Source organism: Falco rusticolus, chromosome 2 (assembly GCF_015220075.1).
Source record: "Falco rusticolus isolate bFalRus1 chromosome 2, bFalRus1.pri, whole genome shotgun sequence".
Lineage (NCBI taxonomy): Eukaryota > Metazoa > Chordata > Aves > Falconiformes > Falconidae > Falco > Falco rusticolus.
In genome coordinates, this window is record NC_051188.1 from 97,839,993 (window position 1) to 97,859,267 (window position 19,275).

The window sequence follows — 19,275 nt, forward strand, 5'->3', positions numbered from 1 at the left end:
TTCTAGTTCTGACTGCAGTGAGCTGAGCAGATCATACACTCCAGTTGTGCACTGCGGTCTGATGCCAAGGGACCTGTAGGTTTTTCAGAATATGTGTCAGCATACTTTTGTACCAGATCACAAATTGAATAATCCAGTGTCTCTGTCATTCTTGTCACTTTATTTGTATTTATGGTGACTGCCTTTTACACACTGTAAACAGCACCAGTGGAGTTGACTGTGCTTTAAATATAGAAGAGGTGATGCTATGAAAATGGCTAGAAGTTGGTATGTGGCTAGGGGATGAATATTACTCATTCCCAATGAAATGTAGTGAGTGGATGGACGATATATGTTGTGCTGATAATGTCCATGTAAAATATGTATCAAGGGACAAGATCTAGAAAGATGAAGAGTGCTTTGAAAGGCAGAAAAGAATGAGGCTGAGGTTATACATTCACTGAAAACTGCAGGATCTAAGAAGTCTTGCTTGTCCTTCCTCCTTTTAGAACAGGCCACTGCCACGTGTGTCCTGTTGTGTTCTGAGCTTGTATTCCTGTTGGGGGCGAGCAGCAGGGGCTGGGTTCACTTGCTGATATGTATGTGTTTATTACCAGTTGGGATGTTGTAGAACGTGTGAGTCTCACCCAGATTACTGTTTTTTAGTGTGTCTGGATGTCTTGGACATAATAGGGTGTCTAAAATACTAGTAGGTGTCTATAATTAGGCACTTGAACTGATAATTCCTCTTGGTTTATTTCATTGATGTGTTATATTCAAGTGTGTGTGTTAGATTTAATTTCCTATTGTGTTGCCGATTTATAGTAGTTTGAAATTATGATTCATTGCGATACTGAAACTCTGATCAATCAGTTGTGCTGTGGTTTATTTTATATGATAATGGTGAAAAAGCTAGCCTAGCTAGTATTTAAACACCTTTTTTTGAGATTTCTCTGTTTCAATGGGAATAAGAAATCTTGAAGTTGTACCATTATTTAGTATTTATTTACTGCTGTCTAATTATAAGAGGAACATAAAGATTTTCTTTTGTCTTCAGTCAAAGGAGGATATGTCCTTACCTGTTATTTAGGTATGTAGAAAGTGCAGCTTTTTCAGCAGTGGTCTCTTCAGATTGCAGTTGGAGATTTTGCAGTTTGTGTGGGTGCTCATGTGTGTGTACTTTCTCCTTCAGATTTCAGGTTTTATTCATGTGCTGTAGTGAAACATGTCTGTTTAAGCAAGTAAAATGTTCACACCTATGCTTTTGTCATCCAATCATGACAATTAAAATCATGTCATTTTTCAAGAATTACAAATATGTGGAGTCTTACAAGAGGACATGAATCTGGAGATGATGATAATTTTCATTGCAACCAAGTTCATGTCCAGGGTCCAAATGCTATGACTTCAGGCAGAGTGAAAGTGATCTCTTTGAAAGAGAATTTGGAGATTTTGTAAGCCAGTTCTTTTAACGGATAATTAATGAGGAGAGGGAAGGAAAAGAAGGCTTTCTGACATCCTGCTCGTTTGAGCATTTATGTTGCTTTAAACACACATTTAAATTAGTGTAGGCAGTGATCGGTTGTGTTGACCAGTTTGGGTGTTGTTTTTTTTTGTTTTGTGTTTGTTTGGGGCTTCTGAGCACTGAGAAAACTAAGTTCTGACACAATACAAATAGGATAATAATTAGCTATTTTAATAGGTTCCGCTCAAACTTGTTCATGAGTGCTCTTCAGTTGGCAAACTGCAACATTGCATAACAGGTTATTTTTAGGTCCACGATCTGGACAAGATTAAGCATTTCTTTAAGAAGAAGAGGAAAAGTTTATTCACAGGTCTGATATGTCCCACCATGTTTAAAATGCAGGAGGCTATTAAATTATCTTTAGCTATACAGTTGAGTCTTTCACTTTCAAATAGATAAACGTGTAATTATCATAGAGACCTGCAGGAAAATTTTCGTGTTCTACAATTATACGTTTTCATTGCTTGTTTTGTTTTATTTCTACTTATTTTGCTATGTATGACTTAATAAGATGAGGACTAACTTTAAATTTCAATTTTAAACTTAGAGTAAGAATTTTATGTTCTTCACCTGGTGACTCAGAGAAGAAAAATCACTGTATCTAAAAAAAAAAGGAAAGGGAAAACTGTGACCTTTTAAACACTGTTCTTAATTCACCTTCTCAGCTTGCAGAGAGTACCACCTGGCAGTATCAAGCAAACAGGGGGGATTTTTTTGTTGATTTTTTTTTTTTCCTTCCTGGTCTTAGCCAGTCCAACACTTCATAAAGCCCAGTTCCTTGTTTCTGTTTTGATACCTGTCCAGTGTGCTTTATGGCTCTCCAAGATTACTCTTAACTTTTTTCCATAACTGTAATTGTTTAAGAAACATTTGCAAAGAGTACCACAGTTGCTATTTTTTTTTTCTTCCAAGATGACTCTTTTTTCCATAACTGTAATAGTTTAAGAAACATTTGCAGAGTACCACAGGTGCTTTTTTTTTTTTTTTTCCTTCCTTTCATTTTTAACCTAAGAGGTTTTTGTGAACCATTTGTTGCCCTGCTAAGCAGTCCAGACAAGTGCAGTGCGTTTTTAGCCAATCTTTTGGCTCAACATTCCTTCTAGTAACTGAAGGGGAACATAGAGAAGAGCACTCTGGCAGGTAGTAGAGCATGTCTTCTGCACCGCTGTGTGTTCACATGGTGGTAGCTGCAATAACAGAACATGGCCCCTGTGTTTCTCATTTGATTTCAGGTTGGAATCATCTGCTGATCTCAGGACAAGCAGATTACTGTGGTTAAGCGGTAAGCATTTGTCAGACTGCAGGGAAGGTCTTCACATATGTTGTAGTCATGAGCTCTGCTCTTAGTTCTTCAGTCTGTGTTCTTGGTGGTACCTATGTTAAAGCCTAAAGTTTAAACTCTGTTGCATACTTCTTATATATTCAGAAAGTGAGACAATGTCCGCATGAATAATTTCACTATTAGCTCTATAAAAAATGTTTTTACATGGCAAAGGACATGTTGATCACTGAAGTCCCCAATTTCTCTAAATAAATCTCTTAAGAGCAACTGCTTCCTTTCATTGCTAAAGTGATAATAAGAAACATGTCTTTAGAGATACAGAAGGCAGAGACATGCATGAGAAGGAGATTAAAGTGTGGTTAACAGCAGTAGCTGGTGTTTCAAAGAAGACTACTTAAACAGATAAACAGGTAGAAAAGCCACTGTTCAAGATCTTTGCTGAAATGAAACCAAGAATTGAAAGGATTTTTTCCCCCCTATTTTAGTGTTAAATATTATTGACCTTTTCCAAAGATTTCTCTGGCAGGAAAGAAAGGATTGTTTGGGTTTGTTTGGTGTTTTTGTTTGTTTGTTTGTTTGTTTTGGGTTTTTTTTAAATTATTTTGAAAACTAAAACCACCTTTGACATAGAAGCTGATAGTTTCACTCGTAGAATTCAGCCTGAAGTTTACTCTTGCCAGAAACCCCCTGGAAATACAAGTGGGTGTGTTCTGCTTGAATAATCACATGTAAATGCAGAGGTGCCAGCAGCACTATAATAATGACTGTAGCATCTTTGAAGGCACTCTGAAGCTTCCATTCAAAGGCACTCTTAAATAATTAATATTTTTTTTCCAATTCACATGCAATATGTAATGACATCCCCCAAGTACCAGATTTCCTTCCTTTCTTTTCTTTCTTATGCAAAGAACAGAATATTTGAATTAAGACAGTGGTTGATAACTTGTATAGTACAGAAAAGTGATGGAAGAGCAGCTCTAGATAGTTCTTTGTTGTGACCCTCTGTAACCTTTTCTTATCAAAGAAGTGACAGCTTGAAAAACTAGGTACATCTGAGGTGATCTTAGAAGTCTGGCTTCCCTGCTGCAAATAAAGGGAGGCAATTTTGTCCACTTAGGTATGTTCTTTGGCTCCTGGCAGTTCATTCTGTGACCATATATGTGGTCCTTCTTGTAAGACTGACTGCTCAGCTGGTTGATCATGGTTTTAATCTTCTTCTCTCTCTTTTTTTTTTTTTTTTCTTTTTTTTTTCTGGCAGATACCGAGCATCTCTATACGGTAGTGTATGAAGAGATCTGTGGGCGTTTTGGAAAGACCTATACCTGGGATGTGAAATCCTTGGTCATGGGTAAAAAAGCCCTAGAAGGGGCACAGATTATTCGAGATGTTCTAGATCTTCCAATAACCAAAGAAGAGTTATTACATGAATGTAAAATGAAGCAGGAGAAGGTGTTCCCTACTGCTGAACTGATGCCAGGTATGTTTCTCTTCAATATTTATAAACTGTTTATGGAATTATATTAGTGCTAATCAAGGTAGAAATCTTTAACCTGCCTTCCACACAATGGTTTCTCTTAAAGGTTCAGTTTCATCATTCTTGTTTTAACAAGTTTTACTCAAATCTACCTGTTCTTTATGTGTTAAAGAATTTAATTTTTTACCTGTTACAGGGTACTGGCAACATTTTTCTCTTGTTTACTTGGAGAACAGCTTTCTTTATATATGTTTGAAAAGAAGAAAAAAGACTAGGTAAATGTGCATGAAATCTGCTTTGTAAACCAGGCATTCTTTATAAAAGTTGACAGCTGTGTAACTTTGCAAGTTATTTTTCTCTGGCTTTGGGCGTAGTGTGACTTTGTTAAGCACAAACACACTTTTAAATGTGCAGGCAAATGTATGAGCCCATGGGTTCTTTCAGTTGGTGTTAATCTTACCTAACCTGAACACTGAAATGTAAGCATGGTGTCTGAGCCAGATGTGTGTCAATGGAGAGTGAGGGCTTCTCAGGTTATCCTAAGACAAGTAATTTTTATCACCCTCTGAAGATACATGTCTTTTACCAGTGATCGTGCAGGAAGTCCAAATGAGTAGCTTAAACCAAGTAGCTCAAGATAAGCAGGAGGATGAATCTTATCTACGGTGTGAGCTCATACTTTTATATTCAGTTACATTTATATCTGAAATGCTTAGAGAAAAATCCTCAGCCATGCAGGACAAGAAATACTTGAAGATAAAATTGCTGTTAACTTTTTGTACAATGTTAAACTTCCTGGAGCAAATATCAATAATTTATGAAGGAAAAATGAAAAATAAAAAAGGAGGATGGAGGAAAGGGGGAAGAATAAAAAAAAGTATTGGAAGTGAAATAACTCCATGTCACTATAATGAGTCTGTTATAATTTTTTTCTCTTTCAATGTGTGCTTGTTTGTTCTGACAGACTCTACAGTGCATTAATGATGTTTTAATTTTTAGATGCTTTTTTATAACTAGTTTCATAATTCATTAAAAGCATTAAAGTTAAAAATATGTGATATGTTAGCAATAAATAACAAGCAGCAAAAATAAAAGGTATAATTATTTTAGGCAGCTTAAAAACTAGAGTATTTTATGCAGCTGAGTTATCTCTGTGATGTCTTTTATATGCAAGATTTTTCAAATTCCATCTTTCTCATTTACAGATTCACCTAAAACTGTAAACCTACTTAAAATCTCCAGGAAAACAAGAAAGATGGGGGGATGGTTTTTTCATTTTTCACATCAAACTTCCAGGACTAACTTTGCAGCTATATCTTTTAGAAGGCAAACAAAAAAAACCCCAAAACCTAGCCTGAGTTTAAAAAATATCAAATGGACAGACTGGGTGAAGTGTTAGGAGGCACAGAGAAGAGTTGCTGTAATGTAACAGCACAGGTAGTAGATGCTGTTAAGTGGTTATTCTCTGCCTGCTGAGGCTTGTGATAATGTGACTGAGCTGGCTTCAACAGAGTTGCAGAGAGGTGATGGAACAGATTAGCTGAAGGAAAGATGAAGTTTTGCACTGTTCCTGCCTTCAAAAAGTGAATTCTGGGCTTGCTGGAGCTGGGCTATTGTAGATGAAACAAGCAAAATCCTTACTGGGACAAGCAAATAAACACTTTTATCATCCCCAGAATTGTTCAACTGATTATCTTTTCAGTTCAACTAAATACATGTGATAACTTTCTTCAGGCTATTTTCTAAAGCAGAATTGATGTGAACTTGAATATTTTATGCTCGCTGGCCACTGCAGGGAGCAAAGGCAGCCTTGGTCACTGAAGTAATGGGATCTGTACTTTACTTGGTAGTAGCATATGAGAAACAAGTTGAATTGCCATGAATTTTGAGAAAAACTAAGTTGATGTCAGTTAACAAGATAGAAATGGCTCCAGCTACCTACTCTTTAGTTTCTTTAAGGACTGACCTGTTCTTCAGTCTGACAACCAGATTTTTTAATCTGATACTTTTCTTCTGTCCTTTTGTATCTTCTGAGGATATTTATTAACATAATCCTTGTAGATTTATTCTACGGCCTCTTAATGTTCTTTAATAGAGAATGAACTTCATGCAGGTTTTTTGTAAGACTGTGGTGACATTTGGAGTTTTGCATGTTATCTGTCTAAACTGATCTTTCAGATAGTTACAGGTAAATGGAGTAAAGTGAAAGTTAATTGTCACATTTATTAATGACATAAGATGGCTCTGATATGCTGAGTTTCTGGCCATCTTTTGACAGTTAATAGGTAGGTGGGGTTCTATTTTTCAATCAATTTCTACAGCTTTTCCAAAAAGTAAGATTCAAATTTGGTTTGCTGAAGAACAGTGCTGAATGATGACCAATGATACATGAAAAAGTGACTTAAGCAAAAACAGCACTTGTTTCTGGATGTAGAATGAGCTATGCACATGTTTTTTGCCAGCAATGATAACTCTGTTAATTCCAAAATCAGGTAATTGATAGGTCATTAGTGATAGTTAAGGATGAAATACAAGTTGTATGAATACATGATTGGCAAAGCAGTGCTTTGTCTGACAGGCTGTGTCATAGCTATGCCACTTAATGTACAACAGTTCTGAGACATTAGTGGCTGAAGACTGAATTTTGACTATTTCAGTATGACTGAATTGACTGACAAGCTTTAGTACATCAAAAATGTACAAAAATACAGATTTTTGTCTATGAAGAGGATATATCAATTTCTAATAGGGAATTTTCTGGTAACTATTTGAGATTTTTTCACAGTTAGTTTTATATATTTTAGATTTATTTTTAGTTCGGAAAGAATCCTAGAGAAGACTAGTTTTGATTCAGTGGAGAAATAAGTTAATCCAAGACAACACTGACAAAATGACAAGGCTGCCACTGGTGCAGCTTTTGTAAATATTTGTCAGACATTGTTATCTGCAAGAGTAACATAGTAGGCTTTCTGTTTCTGCCAATGCAGTACTATGTTGCACTGAAGTAGATTGTGAGAAGAGTAAGGGGTGGCAAGTGGAGCCAGAAAAAAACCCATGCATATGTATGTTTACCTATATATGTATAGGTGGGCTTTGCTTAACATAAACCCAGAATATACATTAAGCCAGAAAAACCTGACTCTGAGTTACACAGCTGCCAGCATTTACTATAATCACATCAGGTTTATGAAATTATTACCGTTTCTTCATAGCAGTCTCTGTTTTGTGGCTCATCATCATCACAAAGCACAGTTCCTTAAGCATTGTATGGTTGTGTATACCTTTCAGACATTTTCCATTCCTGGGTCATTTTCATGATAACTGAGATTTCTTTGTTGCAACTCCAGTTCAGCCAGTGCAGAATGTGATGTGCAAGCTATTTTCCAGTTCAAGTACAGCTGGCTGTAATTTCATAGCTCAGTTTTAGTACCAAGTGAAGCCAGTCAGCAATCACAAAAAGAGAAGAAAGAAAACCAGTTCAAGTTCCAATGGCAATTCATATTTTTTTCTTGAACACTTCTATTCAACCAGCAGTCTAGTTTGCTTAGTTGTTGTTTCCTTGATTCATGTTGTACCTTTAACAGTTAAACAGACTTCCTATCATGTTACCTTTTCTTTTCCGTGCTGTTACTTTTTAATTGTAGCATTGAGTCCATGCTGGGCTTGGTGAGCCTGTAACCCCTAGAGATAAGTCAATTAGCTGCAAACTCAGAATGATGCTGTCAGGTAGATTTCAAACATTTGGCCTTTGCATTAAGTCCTAAAGGACTGCAACTGAAAAATGCTTGTATCAGGAAATCAGCAACACAGTTGACAGGAGTTCTGAATTGTGTAAAATTTAGTACTTATGTTTTTTCCATGGCCATGCATGTGTCAGTATGTGCAGACTAAAATGAGATTATCGATTTCATGAATAGGGAGTCTCTGCCACCAGAAGGATCTGTGGTACTTTTTAGAGAGCAATAGGATGAGAAGATAGAACTCTTCATTAATAGCCAATTACCTTTCAAAGTGAGTATTAGGTTATTAGTTTCCACCTCCAGTTTTGTAATTCAGTGAAAGTATAACATACCATTGCAGATAGCAATTTTAAACAGTGTCTGAAATAAAGAAACAGGTGGATCTGAGACTTATGTTTCCATAGTCTCATGAGATTCAGAAACAGAACAGAGTAGAATAGAGTAGAATAGACTATTTCAGTTGGAAGGGACCTACAACGATCATCTAGGCCAACTGCCTGACCAGTTCAGGGCTGACAAAGCTTCCATGGCGGTTACACCAAATGCTGGAAAGCTCCGCCTCTGTCACGCTCACCTTCACAGCAGCAATGCTGAATGCACTTGAGGATTGAGAGCAAGTGTAGATAATGAATAGCACTGTGCTGATGGGCTTGCAGCTGTTGTAGCACACCAGACTACATAAAATATTTTTTAATCAGTTTGTGACTTAAGTGAACAGACAGCTGCTTCTTGTTCTAAGTGAGATTATACTTTTTTTTTAGTTTGTTGGATGCTTTTAGTGTTTAGAGGCTGCTGAGTTTTTTTCCATTCAATCGTTTTTATGAATTTAAAGGTTTACCCTTATATTGGCTAGAAATCCAATCAACTTGACAAAGCTCTGAGTGGTAATGTTAGCTTTTCTTTGATTAAAGAGAGTGATGAAATTTTTAAGAGCTTTAAGTTTGGTGTGATATCACATTCAGTGTGGGAACTGTAAATGATTTTGAAAAAGAGCAGTCTTTTTATACAGAGGCTATGTTTATCCTTAAGATTTCCATTTGTGCTCAACTGGACATAAATCATCAAGACACGCATAATACATGTATACAGATAATTTAAACAATGCATGGAGCACTTCGGTTTCCTTTAGTCTTTTTCTCAGCAGTAAATCTTTTCTTCCAAATACACATTGAATGCTCTTGGACAGCTTGTTTTGTGTAAGATTACACCAAAATAAAGTGGACTAGAGTATAGTTGTCTAAAGAGCTTTGATTTTGGTGCCCCAGAGGTCAGGTGTTCTCTGTTCTCATGCCATTACTGTGAGTAGAAAGCTAACTGTATCTACACAGTGGTGAACGAAGAGCAATGCTGTCATAGATGTATGTGAAGATGGAGTGCTAAAAGTCTACAAAAAGAGTGTAAAGTTGTATTTGGGCTCATAATTTGTGTGCAGAGTATGTGAAGAAGGAGCATGGTACAGTTCTTCCAACAAAAGTTTCAGTGCATAGGGCAAAAGTCTGTTGATTGAGACAATGTTCTTTAAAAAGCCTATAGCTGTGTTGTTTCTTCTGCAGAATATGCTTCATCTCAGCTACAAGACTTAGCAAGTATTGTTATATTGGCATGGGCTACATAGTGTAGATGAGCTCCAAAATTATAGCAGGGAAAGAGACTCAAAACATGCGCATACACCAGTGAAGGAAAACAGGATAGAAGAAGTAATAGATTAATGGACTAGTCAAACATGATACAAAAAGGAAAACAAAAAGGAATGTTTTTTTGGACAAGAGTAAATAGCTCAGATTATATAAATAAATAAATAAAGTACACCACCCCACCGCCCCCCAAGAAGACTCAAACACACATAGATACAACAAAATGCAAGTAGTGAAAGATTTGGTTGCCCGTGAAATACAGGGGATTTTTTCTCCATTAAAAAGAACTTCATGGCATCTCTCAATACCCAACCCCATTTTTCAAAGCAGCACATTTTTTATCAAAAAGTTTAGGGAGAGAATCATGCCTTTGGCTTATACAGTTACAATAAAATAAATGTGACTAATAGGACTCATGATTAAATTGTCAGATGAGAGTGGCCTGTACAGCATATCAAAGTAAGGAGAATGAATATCTTTTCAACAATTAAAATTAACTGGAGACCAAATTACATTATTGCAATTACAAAATACAGACAAAAAAATGAGAATAGTACAGGAATTTAATTGAACAAATAACCAAATTATCCGTAACTAACTGCAGAGGGGGATAAGACAATTTAATAAGTAAAATGCCCTAAATAACTCACGTCTTCTAAAGTATTTCTGTAGTCCCCCAAACTATGTCCAAGGATACACAGCAGTTGTAGGTAGCAGTAATGTTACTGTAATACATGATTTGAGGCCTATGTGAGAGAAAGTCTTAAATGAAAAGTAGTATCTTTCATTAAACTAACTAAACTAACTATGGAGAAGCTTTTAGGTATAGAAAATCATCTTCATATCAGTTTTAAAATACCCATTTGTTATTTTGGTGTTTGTTTTTTTTTTTAAAAGAGTTCCCATGTTTGCTTTCTAAAGAAGCACCTATGAAGAGGTAGGCACAAAATTATAATTTTCAGTTTATCCAAAGCTTTTATAATTTCTGTACATGTAGCCTTTGCCTTTCTGTAATAGTTTAGCTTGAACTTGCACTTCAATCTGAAAATGAACAGGCAGAATCTATGAGAAGTCCACAGTATAACATGATTCCACTGGCTACTTGATACTTGCATTTAATTAGTATAAGGAATGTGCTCTATTTAATGTGTTTTGTTTGTTGTGGTTGTTGGGTTTTTTTTTCATTTGCTACCTTAAACTTTAGTAATCTTACATTACACTATTTCTCTGATTAGTAGATGTCCAACACTGTAATGGTTTGAGTAAGGACAACACTCATTTAGAAGAATATAAGGTATTAATGTATATTATGCTCTCTGTTACATCTTGCTCAAAATTTTCTTAAATTGATTAACACTGTAGCTAAATTAGTTGGAAAGTATGAAAGAATATTATCTATGATGGTTGGTGCAGAATTGAAACCCCTGTGAACTCTTAGGGTTTTGTTTGAGGGTGGGGAAATTGGGGATGTATCTGCTCTATGTTCTTCCTAGCAGAACATGTTAACTTTCTAATAAAATTTTTTAAAAAAGACATAGCACACACACAGTCTCTCTATAGCCCAGTGATTTCCTGGGATTGCATAATGATTAAAATACTATTAATTAGAAATAAGATGTGATTAGTACCTAGGTGGCACCCAAGGAAGGACTAAAGAGTTGCAGGGAGGTATAGTACACTCTAATGTTCATGAAAGGATTTGCCACTGAATATGCCACTGTTTGTTTATTTGAGGTCTTCTTAGTTAGGTAGGAGCTTCTGTAATGTAATTTTGAAGCTGAACTTCCATAAAAGCTGCCTTGTAAATATTAATGTGCTCACTTCTTGGGGTCCTATTTACAGTGTATGCTTTTGCTTAGGAGAAGGCCTTGGGGAGTTCCATTCTTTTTTAAGGCCTTTTCCTTACATAGCTTATGTTCATCTTTTTAGGACTGAAACAGACATTAGAAAGACAGTGGGACTGTCTGTGTAGGCCTGGGCATTTATGTGACCTTGTTCCTGCACTCTGTGCTGGTGGTACACAAGCCAGCTATATTCCTGAAGCCATGAGGCTGTAGGACTTTGTGCTTAGAAGACCATCAAACAGTGGATTTTCAAGTTAAGGTACTGGCAAAGCTTCAAAAGAATTAGCTGCAAGCAGAAACGTGAACACCAGAAAGAGTTCAACTGGTGAACAGAGGAAACTGAAATTATGATTCAGTGCTGAAGTGGCAAACAGCATGAACAACTCTACCCTATCTCATATATTTGCCCAGTTTATGATGGAGATTGCTTTCTTTTCTATCTTGAAAAGCATTCTTATACTGTACTGTAACATGTTCATAGAAATTTCACTTTAAGAAAAGAGAAAAAGGAAAAAATGCTTTGTAAGTCAGAAGTTTGGTTGGGGACTTATATTAGGAAAAAACAGAAGAGCTTTATATTATCTCCCTATATTACCTCCCATTTCAGAAGAAATAGGTCCGAATCTGGAGTTCCAGAAGTGATACAAGTTAAGAACAGCATTCTCTTTAGTGGTAGACAAACAAGAAAAGGGATGGTATGAAAATTTGAAAGTGTATCAAATAAAATACAGCAAAAATGTATGTGATGTTCACTGTTCTGAAGTATTCTGTATGTCACAGAGCTCATGTTTGTATAAAGCTAAAAGGAAAATAAAAATTCCCTTTGTTTTCTATCAATTTGAATTAGCTCTCAGGAGTTATTTATTGTTGATTTTCACTTTATAATGAATAATGCCATTTTATTATAAAATGTGATAATTGAAAAAAAATTGTATCGAAAACAGTCTTGTAATTGCATATAAATAATTAGATAGGGACTATCACTGGATCATTTTAGCAAAGCTTTATTTGGTTGCCTGAACTCTTGCTGTACATGTTTGTATTAGTCAATGAAAAGGAAAATGTGACAATTAGCCCAAGGGTTTTGTTGTTCAGTATAAGTCTTAATTTTAGTTTGTCAGTTGATCCAATGTGTTAGTCACTGTGGTTTCAGCTGAATCTAAAGACAACAAACACCACATTGAGAGTCTAATGGAGAATTCTACTTATTTTGAAAAGAAATTTACATATATATTATATATGTTTTTCTACAACATCTAGAACAAAAATGCTGATCTCTTCCTTTAAAATGTGTCGGTGGTCTGAGAAAAATAACTCCTTTCTGTTGATATAGTTAGGTTTTTTTTTCCAAAATTTGTTAATTTCATTGACATTTGTGATTAATTAGATTGTAAAGATGCTGACATTTAAAGTTGATCCTTCTTTTCAGCTTCTGTAACTAAACTCGGCTTACAGTTCATTTCACCTTCTTTTCTTTCCAGTAGTCAACCAGTGTTTTAACTATTATATTTAGAATATAGTAAGCTTCTGTGTCTGTTCTAAAATCTAATATTTAAAGAAACAGATAAAAGAAACAGTATTTACCTTTTTGATTGTTTGAAATGGAAAAGTACTTCTGGAAATAAAGCATAGCAATGTGGGGTATTTATTCCTGATTTTTCTAATCATTACTTGGAAGAATTTATTTTGTACTGCCTAAGACTGTTACTGCATGTGTACCACATTAGGAATGTATCCTTATGCTGGAAAACCAGAGAGCCTTATTTCTTTTAATCTTTTTAATTTTTTTTATTTTAATGAAGGATGCTGAAAGAAAAAAAAAAAACAACCACAACCCCCCCCAAAAAAAACCAACTTGCTGTATGTGGCTAAGCTTTCAATAGGGTGGGTGGAGAATGGTCCCAGGAAGCCTAGTAGATGGGTCCCTCTATGATGGATGGGCCTTGATCCCTTGCATGGTAGCTACAAGTAAGTTAGAAGTTAGCAAATTCGTAGAAATTTTCATTGTACTTCTTTATAGTTACTGAGTTTTTAATCAGTTGTTTTTGATGTAATTGAAGTCTTCATTTGACTGAAAAATCTATGCAGCTATGGGTGATACAATGACAAAGTATATGCCAGGGGAAATTTCTTGCAGATCTTTAAAGCAGTTCCCCACTTCCCCTTCTGTTGATATTTTCTGTAAAAAAAGCACTAGAAAGATACTAAGAAAGATATTATATTCCTAATGAAGAATTATATGCTGAATTAGTACAATAACTGTCAGTAATCTGATGTGGTGGCAAAGTGTCTAGAGCTATACTGGTGGTAATTGATACAAACAAAAATGGATTTTGTGATCTATAGCTTTTACAAAGAAATAACAAACCTGGCATGAAAATATTTTTCAATTGCTACTGTCTTGAGCTTGTTAAGTTATGCAGCTGTTCTTCCATATGCAATTTATTTTTTTCCACGCAGCTGATTTTCCCCATGATTTTTTTTTCCTAATCTACCTTGCTATGTTTAAACATACGCAAATAATAACTTGTTTAATGGCACATTTTTATTAAAGTGCATTTTCTGAATAATTTAAATCTTTGCTCTCTGGAGCTGTTAGGGACAGCTGCATTTTTGCTCCCCTGTAGTGAGGGAAGCCAAAAAGAGAAAGTAAACACATGCATACACATTTACACACTGAAATCATGAGATGTGCTGGGGGAATCTAAGAGGGAACACTGAAGAAATAACCTTTCTGCAACAGCGCTTTTCTGTGGCTGGCTACCTCCAATAGAAACTTACAATATACATGCCCTGTGACAGATGAACTGAAGCTCTGATGCAGTGGGACTGAAGAAAATTAGCTATTTGCATGGAGCACAACTTTATAGAGAAAACGAACTATATCAGCGAAGGCATAGGAGGTGGGAAAAGTCTTACTTGTGTGGTCTTCAGACTTCTGCTTTGTACAACCACACACATGATATGCCAGCCTTGCTAAGTGTTGCAGATTATTTAGAATAAATTCCGTTGAATGAATGCATTTTATTTTAAAAAAAGAGACATTTAGGCTACTGCTTTACATCAGGAGGTCTTAGTACTTCCATTAGTTTAATACAGGCTTACTTCACATGATTCAGAATGAAAACATATTCTGTATCTGGAATAAAAAGTTGACTTGTATTTAGTATCATATTTTAGTGAGAGGACGGAGCAGCATCATGTGGGATAATAAGCACTTGCTTATCATTAGTATAATTATTTAAGGGGGCATACAAAGGCTTTTAAATGGGTGATGCATTGATATTAGAGGAGGAATAACACTTGTTATTTCTGTCCAGCTGTGAGTCTAACATCACAGAAGTGCATGTATTTATAATTTAAGGCTGTCTTCAAGCATGGAGCTGGAAATGTCAGTCATCAATTGGTTGATTAGATTCTGGAAAATAGAGAAGAAATCTGCAGAGGGCCACATCTGCAAGTCATATTTTGAGATAGATGGGTTAGTTAATACACCTATTTACTAATCTACACACTTCTTTATCAGCAGTAATTATAATTTCTCAAAGTTGCACATATGACTATACTTGGCAAAAATGTGTTGCAGGTAAAATTGTTGTTCATAGAATTGCCAAAATGGGGCAGAACAGCTGGATCACATGGGAAATGCAAATCAGAGATGCTGGGTTGGCAAAGGAAAGAATTAAATGGATGAGGAGTAGGAATGTTTTGAGGGAGAAGGGACCAGACCTAAGTATGGTGGTGAATCAGGAGGAAGAGAATAAGGTTACATTAGTATGATCAGGCATGAAAAGTAGGATAAGAATTCATGCAGTTGGAAGGTGAAAACATAAAATTCTGCTCAAGTTGGTTCAAAGAGCCAAAACTGGAGGCTTATCTACCTAAAACTAACACCCTGTGTCCAACACAGTTTGAATTCATGCCAAGAAGCAGAGCTGAAATGATGTTACATGTATGGAGGGATTTTCTCTTTTAAATTTGTAAGGACTGGGCTCCACTCTTGTTCACCACTAGACACTGTTAATTGTTTTGCCTGGGAGAGGTATCCAACATTTAGAATGCTGCACTGAAGAAGCATTGAAACCTCTGCATAGGAAACTCAAAACTTGCACTGAATAATAAAGTAGGTTTCCCTCTTACACGGACTGCTGTGTTTTCACTGTTTACTGCGTTAACCTTCCCTAGAAGACTGGATTGGATTGAAGTTTCTACCCATTAGGCTTGAGATGTTCATTACTCTGGGTTCACATCATCAATAGATAAAGCTCTGGTATATTAACAGTTGTGACTGACAGCTTCCCGCCTCTGCCCATTGTTACTCGCTTTAGTAATTACAAAAGAGAAACTGAGCTCTCTTAGGGGCTGGTTTAAGCCAGCTGAATACCTGCTTCAGAAATTAGAACTATACCATTCAGTGAGAAGAGTATATTTCTTTGGGTTTTTTTTTTTTCCCCAGAAGCATAACTGTGTATAAAAGAAAATATTCCCTTGTGTGTCTTCACATACAGAGTCTGAAATAATAAACATACATAAAGTTGGGGACATTGCTTTATGAGCTTCTAGTGGATATACTTATGCAATGATGTTGATCTCATTTTTGGCATATTTTGAGAAAAGCATCATCTGATGACTGAACAAGTATATACTTTGAGGAATGTTCCATGATTTTTGTGTGGAGAAGGAATGTTTCAAATACAACAAGAATTGTTTTCTACACTAACTGATGGAAAGAGGTTGTTATATTCTGTAAGAAAATATTGTTGGAATACTGCTAAATATATTGTATTTATGTAAAGATTAATACATATATGTACATACATGCATATATATTAAAATTAAAATGTATATTTTTGTCTTGCAGGGGTTGATAAGCTGATCCGTCATTTACACAAACACAGCATACCCATAGCTGTTGCCACTAGCTCAGCTGAAGTGACATTTCAGATGAAAACAGCCAGACACAAAGAATTCTTTGATCTTTTTCATCATATCGTGTTGGGAGATGACCCTGAGGTGAAGTGTGGCAAGCCACAGCCTGATGCATTTCTAGTTTGTGCAAAGAGATTTCACCCTCCTGCACCTCCAGAGAAGGTAAGAAGGGGAAGGAACAAATGAACTGGAAAGTTACGAATATTGTGTTTGGCTATATTTGGATATTATTTTTTAATGTGATAAATACTTAAGATTTTATATAAAAATTATAAACTGGCAATCTCTGTTTTTAAAGATGTTTTTATGCTGTTGAAGCAAAAGATTGTTGGAAAGTATCATTTTCCCCGACTACATATAGTGTTTGTAATGCAGATTGCTCTGATTTACTACGTGATAGTGTGCAGTAATAGGAAAGTGTAATGATTTTCCTCTCTATGCATAAATCTGCAAGCTGAACTTCACTACTCAAAGTTTGGCAACAGTTACTTAAACATAGATCAGTTTATTTTTCGTACATTCATGGCTGATTTACCTCTTAAGTGTCTAAACATTAAAGATACTTCTTTGTAGAGGGGGCATATATTTTTCCTAAGCCATCTCCTTCCTCCAGGATTCTAAATCTCTGAGATCATAGCTCTTGTTTTCTGATTTAAAACCAATAAATCTGAGCAATCTTTCTCAAACACTAGAGGTGTTCAGTTTCTCTCTCTTCATATATAAACCTTCCAAACTTGATTCTGAAGTTGAAATCTGTAGGGAGAATATTTGAAAGATAAATTGAGAGTTAGTTAAAATAATGTCTTTGCTTCTATTTTAAATTAAAATGCCTTTCTCCTTAAAATACTTTTCTCACTTCTTGTCTGTCCTGAGTGGAATGCAAGTTCTGAAGTTTAGGAGTTTCATTACTGCAGAAAAATACATTACATACTAATTTTTAAGAAACATCTTTTTAGACGGATTAGATTGTAATTACTGTTTTCTCAGTGGGATTATTGAGGAAAAATGGTTACACAAATACATGTGGAATGATTATCTAAGATTCTTCAGCCTTTCATACTTCAAGTTCTCACCCAGAGTCTTAACTGGTATTTACGTCGCCTGGGAATACAAAGTAAAATAAGTTGGATGCTATGTAGCATACTATGAAGTGTTAACCAAAGTGATTTTGGCTTTTTTTTGTTTGTTTATTTGTTTTTATTCGGGGTTGGGGTTGGGTCTGGGTTGGGGTTTTTTTGCTGTTGGAAGTTCTCTTGATACTCTGTGTGTGAGGCCTTGTATGTATGGTACATCACAAAGTTAAAGGGGTCTGAGTGGCAAGACCTTAGAGTCAAGTAGTATGAGTTTTGAACATGTTAAGGTTCTGTTCAGAGCAAGCACTGGGAAGCATCCCAAAGTTTTGAAGGGACTAAGAGGAGTTGAAAACAAGCCTAAACCACAGCTTAATGTTGCTTTCATATAAAATTATTCTTTCTTGCTTAACTGTATGTCTAGGGAACAGAAAAAGAGGGTATGTTCCTGTGATGTTGCATGGTGTGGTTTTGGTGAAGCAGGATGAGAGGTGTGTAACACATGCTTTTCAGTTGGATGGAGGTACGTCTGTAAGTGTTCTGAAATTCTGAAAGTAAAAGAGCAGAAAGTATAAAGCTGGGCCGTAACTGGTATTGTATCTGAAGGAGAGGTAAGGAAATGGAATGCCAGCTGTGTTAATGACAAATTAAACTATTATTTAATGTGAGGAGCATAATAGTAACATCTAAAGGGGCAGCCTTCCCAAAATTCTTAGTTTATATGGCTCTTGTTTCAGAAAAGTCACCAGGTGGTAATAATTAAAAAGGACAAAACCACAAAAAAGCCCGACGCAAACAACAACAAAAACAGTGATTCTGCATTGCAGATATTTTTATTTATTCAGCAGGAAGTAGCCTTAGACATATTAACAATGAAAAAATATTTGAAGATAATAGTAGCACTTATTACACTTAAAAATTTTAAACTTTAAAGGTATGTTAGACAAAATTTCAGTGTTCATGATAGTTTTGTGTAGTTAATTTCTTTAACCTTTCTTTGAAGAAGAGCATAAATGTTTGAACACATGCTTTTCCTTTATATGAAATATAACAGCATTCATATTCCCTTAGTGCAGATAATTTAGCTGAACTTTTTTTTGTTGCATCTAACAAGTCACAAATGTCTAAATACGGGAATTTAGCACAAGCACAGAACTCTGAAGAAGGAAGTCAAAATAATACATGCAAAAGTATTTTAAATATTCATGACCAATTGCAATGTAGTGTTGGCATCCACAGTGTTTAGTCCCAAGTGGTGAACTAATAGAGCTACAGGTTTGGATTTCATGCTAAAAATCAGTAACATGCCAGTTTGCAGCAAAATATCAGGAGATAGAGGCAACGTCTGCATAAGGAAGTAATTGATCTCAAGAGAAACAGATTATTAGAGCAATGTATTTGGTGCTTAGGCCCATACATCTATCCTGTATGTGGTTTGACTGTTTTCTGTTAGATTATATTTACTCTGAAAGCTGTATAAGGTTCTTTGCAGCTTTATGTCCACTTAAGCATTGGAGATAACTTGATATGTCCCTGGAGAGAACTTCCACTTCAGCTTTCTGCTAAAGCAACTTAGTACACACCAAAAACACTTAGTAAAACAAACTATCAGGTAGCAACTGAGGACTGTCAGATTTGCTTCAAAACTTCACTGCTGCTCCAAGCGAAAAATGCAATGTTGCCATACAAGGCCAAATCCAGAATTTAGCTGTAGTGGCATACCAGCCTGTGATCTGCCGTGCAGGCAAACTCCTACAAGTAGGCAGTTCTAAAATGCTATAAAAATAGATATGATGTC

General features: G+C 35.7%; 1 protein-coding gene across 1 annotated transcript in view; it reads left to right on the forward strand.

Moving 5' to 3' along the window:
• Nucleotides 1–19,275, forward strand: part of LOC119143349 (pseudouridine 5'-phosphatase) — a 75,311-nt gene that overhangs the window by 25,468 nt on the left and 30,568 nt on the right. The window contains exons 2-3 of the mRNA XM_037377539.1: nt 4,045–4,263; nt 16,340–16,569. Of these exons, the coding sequence (XP_037233436.1) occupies nt 4,045–4,263; nt 16,340–16,569 (449 nt within the window). The remainder of the gene's footprint in view (nt 1–4,044; nt 4,264–16,339; nt 16,570–19,275) is intronic.